This window comes from Penaeus japonicus, unplaced genomic scaffold, assembly GCF_977035675.1.
Source record: "Penaeus japonicus unplaced genomic scaffold, GWHDUDI00000001_assembly GWHDUDI00000041, whole genome shotgun sequence".
Taxonomy (NCBI): Eukaryota; Metazoa; Arthropoda; class Malacostraca; order Decapoda; family Penaeidae; genus Penaeus; species Penaeus japonicus.
In genome coordinates this window covers 16,839,942-16,847,441 of record NW_028234443.1, presented here as the reverse complement: position 1 = coordinate 16,847,441, position 7,500 = coordinate 16,839,942, and the positions used below count along the sequence as shown (strand labels likewise).

The 7,500-nt window shown below is 43.8% G+C and overlaps 1 protein-coding gene across 3 annotated transcripts in view; it reads right to left on the bottom strand.

Annotated features, from left to right (window-relative positions):
• LOC122257737 (cell adhesion molecule 2) overlaps positions 1-7,500 on the bottom strand; it is a 134,098-nt gene that overhangs the window by 14,578 nt on the left and 112,020 nt on the right. For all 3 annotated transcript variants that reach the window (XM_043023226.2, XM_043023225.2, XM_043023227.2), the window contains exons 4-6: positions 7,160-7,295; positions 3,150-3,283; positions 1,074-1,299 (exon numbers count right to left, since the gene is read on the bottom strand). In XM_043023226.2, coding sequence (XP_042879160.1) covers positions 1,074-1,299; positions 3,150-3,283; positions 7,160-7,295 — 496 coding nt within the window. The remainder of the gene's footprint in view (positions 1-1,073; positions 1,300-3,149; positions 3,284-7,159; positions 7,296-7,500) is intronic.

The window sequence follows — 7,500 nt, the reverse complement described above, 5'->3', positions numbered from 1 at the left end:
ATAATGAACAATTAAGATAAATGTCATAATTATACTAATGACAATAGTGCAGCAGTAGGAATTCGAAGATCAGTACAATCATAACACACATTGACTCACAACAATCAGGCCTATTAGTACAGACATAACAATCATAACACACATTGACTCACAACAATCAGGCCTATTAGTACAGGGGACGCAATCTTTCACCCTCGTTATCCATCCCGACTTTCCCTTCACCAACTTGCACCCCCGCCTCAAAATCAAACGCCCCCCCCAACACCCCCTCAGACCCCACACGCAACCCCCCCCCAACCCAAACCAAACTCACCCCACTTCCCCCCCCCCCCCCAACCCCCCCCCCCCACCCCACCCACATCCACCACCCTTCAACCACCACCTCACCCCCCCCCCATCCCCACCCATACACCAACCAAAATAGGAAACAGTTAACCAAGCCAAAAAGACTAGTCTACTCAACCAATCAGCTAACCCCAAAACTGACTCCTTCAGTTAATCAAATAACTAAAAGAAAACGACTCCTACAACCAACCAACCAAAGAAATAAATCCTCAGACAAGCCGAAACAAAAAGACTCGTTCAACCAACCAACCTCCAAAACCCAACTCTTCAACCAAACCAAGCAACCAGAAAAAGGGAAGAAAAAAATATTCCAACCGACTAGCCAACCATTTTATTAAATCAGACAACCGAAACCCTAATAAACCAAAAAAAAAAACCAAAAAACCCCAAAAAAAAAAAAAAACCAACCCAAAAAACCAAATTCCATTCCATTCCCTTCCTTTTCCTAATTCCAGATTCCCTTCCTTTTTCCTTCCTCCCCCTCTTTTCCTATCCTCTCCTCCTTCCTCTTCCCTTTCCTCCTGCCCTTTCCCTCTTCCTCCTTTCCTCCAAATACCCTATCCCCCCTCCAATTATCCCCCCTCAAAAAAAAAACAAAAAAAAAAATCAACAGACTACACAAAACATTAGCCAAAACCCCACCCAAAAACAACCCCAAAAAACAACACCCAACTCCTCCTCCACTAACCAAAAAAAAAAAAAAAAAAAAAAAAAAAACACTCACTCACCCGAAATCTGATCCTCGAGCAAAGCGGGTACCAGCGGCTCGACCACGATGCCGCTGTGATGAACCTCCTTCTCGTAGAGGCTGTGGATCGAGGCCGTACATCTGAGGGTCATGTTCTCCTCGTTGAAGTGCCAGCGCTCGGCCCGGAACAGGAGACCCAGCTTGGCCTCGACGCGTCTGTCCCGGTCCACGTGCGACGGGTAGCTCACCAGGTAGTCTTGCGGGGCCTGGGGGAGGGGGGGAAGGGAGGTGGTAGGGGGGGGATGGGTAGGGGGGGGGGTTAGAGGGAGGGAGGGGGGAAGGTGGGAGTGGGTTTGGGTGGTAGAAAGGAAAGGGTGGAGGTGGTGTAGGGGTGGTAGGGGGGAAGGTGGTGAGTGGTAGGGGGGAAAGGTGGGGGAAAAGGGTGGGTGGTAGGGGGGAAGGGGTGGTAGGAGGAAAGGGTGGTGGTGGAGGAGGAGGAGGGGGAAAAGGGTGGTAGGGGGATAAGGTGGTGGTGGTGGAGGTGGGGGAAGGAGAGGGGTGGTAGGGGAAAAGGGTGTGGGGTAGAGTGGTAGGGGGAAAGGGTGGGGGGTAGAGTGGTAGAGGGAAAGGGTGGTGGTGGAGGAGGAGGGGGAAAAGGGTGGGTGGTAGGGGGGGAAAGTGGGGGAGGGATGAAGGGGGAGATGGTAAGGAAGAGGTAGGGGGAGGGAGAGGGGTAGATGGTAGGAGGAGGAGGAGAAGGGGGAGATGATAGAGATGAGGAGGAGGGGGAGTTGGAAGGAGGACGAGGAGCGGGAGATGGTAGGAGGAGGGGGAAATGATAGGGAGTAGGAGGAAATGGGGGGAGGAGGAAGAGGAAATGGGAGGGGGGGGAGGAAGAGGGAATGATAGGAGGAGGAGGAGGGAGAGAGGGAGATGGTAGGGGAGAGGGATGGGGCGGGGTAAGGAATAGGACAAGGGAAGGACACAAATATCATTAATACAAGAACTATGACCATTAGAAATAGTGAAACAAAAGATATGGTGATGATGATGATGAATTTAAAATGTCAGGCTTATAACGAAGGAAGAAGGCGTATTATATCATAAAAATGAGGAAGATATAATGGGTGCTTAATATCATCATCACATGAATGATAAGAATCGTAATAATGATAACGATTAAGATAAAGATCTATGGGTTGTTATTAATACCTTTATACCATATATGATAATGATTGCTCAAAAGCAGCGATAACTTCAATGACAGTTACACTGTTAAAATCTACATCAATACGGATGCTAAAACACTACAGTAACAGTGATAGTAATGATAGTAATGATAATGATGATGACGATAGTAATAATAATAATGATAATAATAACAATAATGATAAAAGTAATGATAACAGTAATGATAACAATATTAATAATGATAATAATAATGATAATAATAATAATGATAATAAAAATGATGATAGTAATAATAATGATAATGATGATGAAATAATAATAATAATGATAACAATAATAATAGCAATGATAACAATAACAATGATAATGATAATAGTAATAATAATAATAATATTCATAATGATGATGATGATGGTAATAATAAAAAAATAATAATAATGATAATAACAATAATAACAATAAAAATAATAATGATGATAGAAATAATAATAATGATAAAGATAATAATAATAATAATAATAATAATAATAGTAATAATAATGATAATAATAATAATGGTAACAATAATGATAATAATGATGATAATGATAATAATAATGATAATAATTATCATTATTATTATCATTATTATTTTTATCATTATCATTGTTATAATCATAGTAATAATAATGATAATAATAATAATAATGATAATGATAATAATAATGACAATGATAATGATAGTAATAATGACAATATTGAGTATATCTGCCTTCTTGCCTCCTAATAATAATAATAATAATAATAATAATAATGATTATTATTATTATCATCATCATCGTTATTATTGTTATCATTATCATTATTATAATCATAGTAATAATAATAATAATGACAATGATAATGATAGTAATAATGACAATATTGAGCACATGTGCCTTCTTACCTCCTGGTTATTGATGTACCACGTGAGGGAGGCGGGGGGGATGGAGCGGGGGGCAGTGCATGTAAGGTTGACCGTGTCACCGAGATGGTACTCGTTCTGACCTCCCGTGACCCGAGGGACGCCGCTGGGGAGCTCTGTTCAAGGAAGGGGGGAGGGGAGTGGAGGAAGGGGGTGAGATTAGTAGGTTGACAAGAGTTCGAAATAAAATAAAATGCAGACATATGAACACTTGGGTGGATAAGATACAGTCATAGTAAGGATGTAGATTGAATTCTTAGGTTCTTATTGTGGTTTGTTTATTTATGATCGTTTTGGGAGAGTTTTTTTTTTATTATTATTTTTTTTTTTTTTTTTTTTTTTTTTTTTTTTTTTTTGTATGGTTGTGTGTACTTAGGGTTTCTTTGGGTGTGTTTTTGATGTCTTCTTCTCCCTCCTCTCTCTCCCGTCTTGTCTCCTCTCTCTCTCTCTCTCTCTCTTTCGTTCCTCTCCTTTCTTGCTCCCGCTCGCACTCTCACCTGCTATTTCTCTCTTCTTTCCCTATTTCTCTCAGTAATTTCCTCTCTCTCTCCACCCCCCTCCCTCCCCCATTTCCCTCTCCCATCCAGAAGTGCATCCCGCCCTTGCAATAACCTGTAGCTTCAACAATACTTAAGTACACCCGATAACGCAAGACAAGAAGTTTAACAAGAGTACGGATGGCCTCGGGAACTCCTTATAATGTGCTACTCCTTGTCCGGAAGTGGCATCTTAACTAGCGCTACTTCCGAGGGGGTATTCGGACTGTGAGTGGTGTGGGTATGCATGCCACATGTTCCGATGTCAGGGAATATCATGCAACTAGGGGAGGGACAAAGACGATCACCGGGACAACGTGGGAGATAAAAAGAACATCGTGAGACAGCCGCACCGTCATGCAACGCAACGAAGGTGTTGCATAGATTGCAAAATAGATAAAAAACAAACAATATGAGTCTTTTTTTTTTCCTCGTCCCTCGCCTCTTGAGCAACTACAATCCACCTACACAGAGGAATATACCATTCTGGTTGCGGTGAAGTGCTTCATTTCTGCATGGAATATTCATTAATGATTGACAGTTTTCAGAGTCAATGGAAGGTCAACTTGGCAAGGAAGATCTTCCATTTGTTCTTTAAAGACCATTGATTTCGTGATTAAAAGTTTCGCTTGAATGCTCTTGAAATCGTTATTATTAGCAATCTCTTTTTTTCTATTTTTTTCTTTATTATCCGTGTTTTTATCCTCTTCATCGTCATCATCATTGTTATTATCATCATTATGATCAATACTATTATAACTTTTACTTCTATTATTTTCACTATCATTATTACCATCCTTATCATCATCATCCTTCTCGTGATTACTATTATCATTATTATTGTTATTAATATTATCATTACCACTATCATCATTATCAATATCAGTCAACATTATCATTATTATCATTGTCATTATCATGATAATGATCTTTGTTATTGTTATTGCTATTATCTTTATTACCAAAATGAAAGTAATATTAATGCTAACTAAATTAATGATAATAGTCCTGATAATGGTTATCATTACCATCATCATTATCCTCATTATTGTTGTTGTTTTTGTTATGATTTTTATTGTTATCATTATTAGTACTATAATGATTATCATTATCATTATTATTATTATTATTATTATTATTATTATTATTATTATAATTATTATCATTACTATTATTATCATTACTATTATCATTATTATTATCATTATTATTATCATCATTATCATGATTATCATTAATCATAATTATTATCATTATCATCATTATTATCATTATCATCATTATTATCATCCTCATCAGTATCATTATCATCATTATCTTTACTATTATCATTATCATTATTATCGTTATTACAATAATTATTTTTACCATCTTTATTGTTATTATTATCCTCCTCCTCCTCTTTATTTTTATTATCGTCATGATTGTTTTCGAAATTATTGTTATCATCTTTATCATTGTCGTTATCATTAACTCCCCTCCTAGTTTTCTTCAATGTTACTGCAATAACGTTTTATTCACAATATGTAAATAAAGATAGCGTAGTATAATAAATACATTACAATGTAGTTTATCACTGGATGTCTATTAATTAAATAAATCGAAATCCTATAACGAAACAAGCATATATATCTGCACCGTTGCTTCTATATACAACTTAATACATAACTTCACTAAGTGAGGGAATCAAATTCGAAAGACCTATAGAATACATAACAATTTCCAAACATAAAAAAAAGGCCAATGGCATCTCAGGTGAACAATTCCGAAATCAAATTAACTGTACTGTAACTCGGAGTCTAAGTTCAATTGTGCGACGCGGGGGTAATCATCTAGATATTATTGATGTGCCGAGATCGTCCTCACTGGCATGGTGCTGCGTCGGTGACCGATGAACGGGTTAAATTCTGCTCTGGGGTCCTATGGGTAATGGTTGGTTGTATATTATATGTAGTTGGGTTAAAAATATAAGTATATGGTATATATATAGTATATATATATATATATATATAACTTGTTATATAGATATATATATATATATGATATATATAATATATGTGTGTGGGTGTGTGTGTGTGTGTGTGGGGTTGTTGAGTTAGTGTTTTATGGGGTATGCGGGGTGTGTGACCTCCTTCCCCCCTCTTCCCTCTCCTTTCCTAAACAGTTCCTCTCTCCTTCCCTCCCTCCCTCCCTAACCCTTTGAGGCCTCACTCGGCCTCGACCGGCTCGATCTCCCCAGATCTCCAAGAAGGACTCCGAAACCCTCTCCCTCTTCGTTTCCTCTCCATCCCTTCTTCCTCGAACCCCCTCCCTCTCCCTCCTCCCTCTCCCTCTCCCTTTCCCTCTCCCTCTCCCTTTCCCTCTTTCCTTTCCCTCTCCCTCTTCCTTTCCCTCTCCACCCCTCTTCCTCCTCCTCCCTCTCCCTCTCCCCCTTCCTTTCTCTTCCTCCATCCCTCTCTCCCCCCCCCCCCCCCCCCCCCCCCCCTCCCCCTCCCTCTCCCCCCTCCTCCCTCTCCCTCCCCTCTCCCTCTCCCTCTCCCTCTCCTCCCTCTTCCTTTCCTTCTCCCTCTCCCTCTCCCTCTCCCTCTCCCTCCCCCCCTCCCCCCCTCCCCCTCCCCCCCCCTCCCTTCCTCCCATCCCCCCTCTCCCCTCCTCCCTCCCCCTCCCTCTCCCTCCCTCTCCCTCCCATCCTCCCTCTCCCCTCCCTCCCCCTCTCCCCCCCTCCCCCTCCTCCTCCCCTCTCCCTCTCCCTCTCCCTCTCTTCTCCCTCTTCCCTCTCCCTCCTTCCCCCCCTCCCTCGCTCCCTCCCCTCCCCTCCTCTTTCCCTCTCCCTCTCCCCCTCCCGCTTCCCCCTCCCCCCTCCCCCTCCCCCTCCCCTCCCCCTCCCTTTCCCTCCCCCTTCCCTCTCCCTCTCCCTCTCCCTCTCCTCCCCCTCCCTCCCCTCTCCCCTCCCCCCCCTCCCCCTCCCCCTCTCCCTCCCTCCTCCCCCTCTCCTCCCCCTCTCCCTCTCCCCCTCTCCCCTATCCCTCTCCTCTCCCCTCCCTCCCCCTCCTCCCCCCTCCCCCTCCCTTCCCTCTCCCTCCCTCCCCTCTCCCTCTCCTCCCTCTCCCTCCCTCCCTCTCCCTCTCCCTCCTTCCCCTCCCTCTTCCCCCTCCCCCTCCCTCCCCCCTCTCCCTCTCTCTCTCCCTCTCCCTCTCCCCCTCTCCCTCCCCCCTCCTCCCTCCCTCTCCCTCTCCCTCTCCCTCTCCCTCTCCTCTCCCTCTCCCTCTCTTCCCTCCCCCTCCCTCTCCCTCTCCCCTCCCTCTCCCTCCCCTCTCCCTCCCCCTCCCTCTCCCTCTCCCTCTCTCCCTCTCCCTCTCCCCTCCCTCTCCCCCTCCCTCTCCCTCTCCCTCCCCCTCCCCCTCTCTCTCCCTCTCCCTCTCCCTCTCCCTCTCCCTCTCCCTCCTTCCTACTCACCAACGACATGCATGATGGATGACTTGACGAGTGTCCTGAAGAGCGGCGCCTCCGTCAGCACCTCGCACTTGTACCGTCCATCGGCATCAAGGTTGACCTCTCGCAGTGTCACCGTCTTGTGGTTGCTCCTCGACACCTGTAACACACGTGCTGAGTCTTAGGGAAGTTGGAGTCTTTGGGAAGTTGGAGTCTTTGGGAAGGTGGAGTCTTTGAGAAGTTGGAGTCTTTGGGAAGTTGGAGTCTTTGGGAAGTTGGAGTCTTAGGGAAGTTGGAGTCTTTGGGAAGTTGGAGTCTTTGGGAAGTTGGAGTCTTTGGGAAGTTGGAGTCTTTGGGAAGTTGGA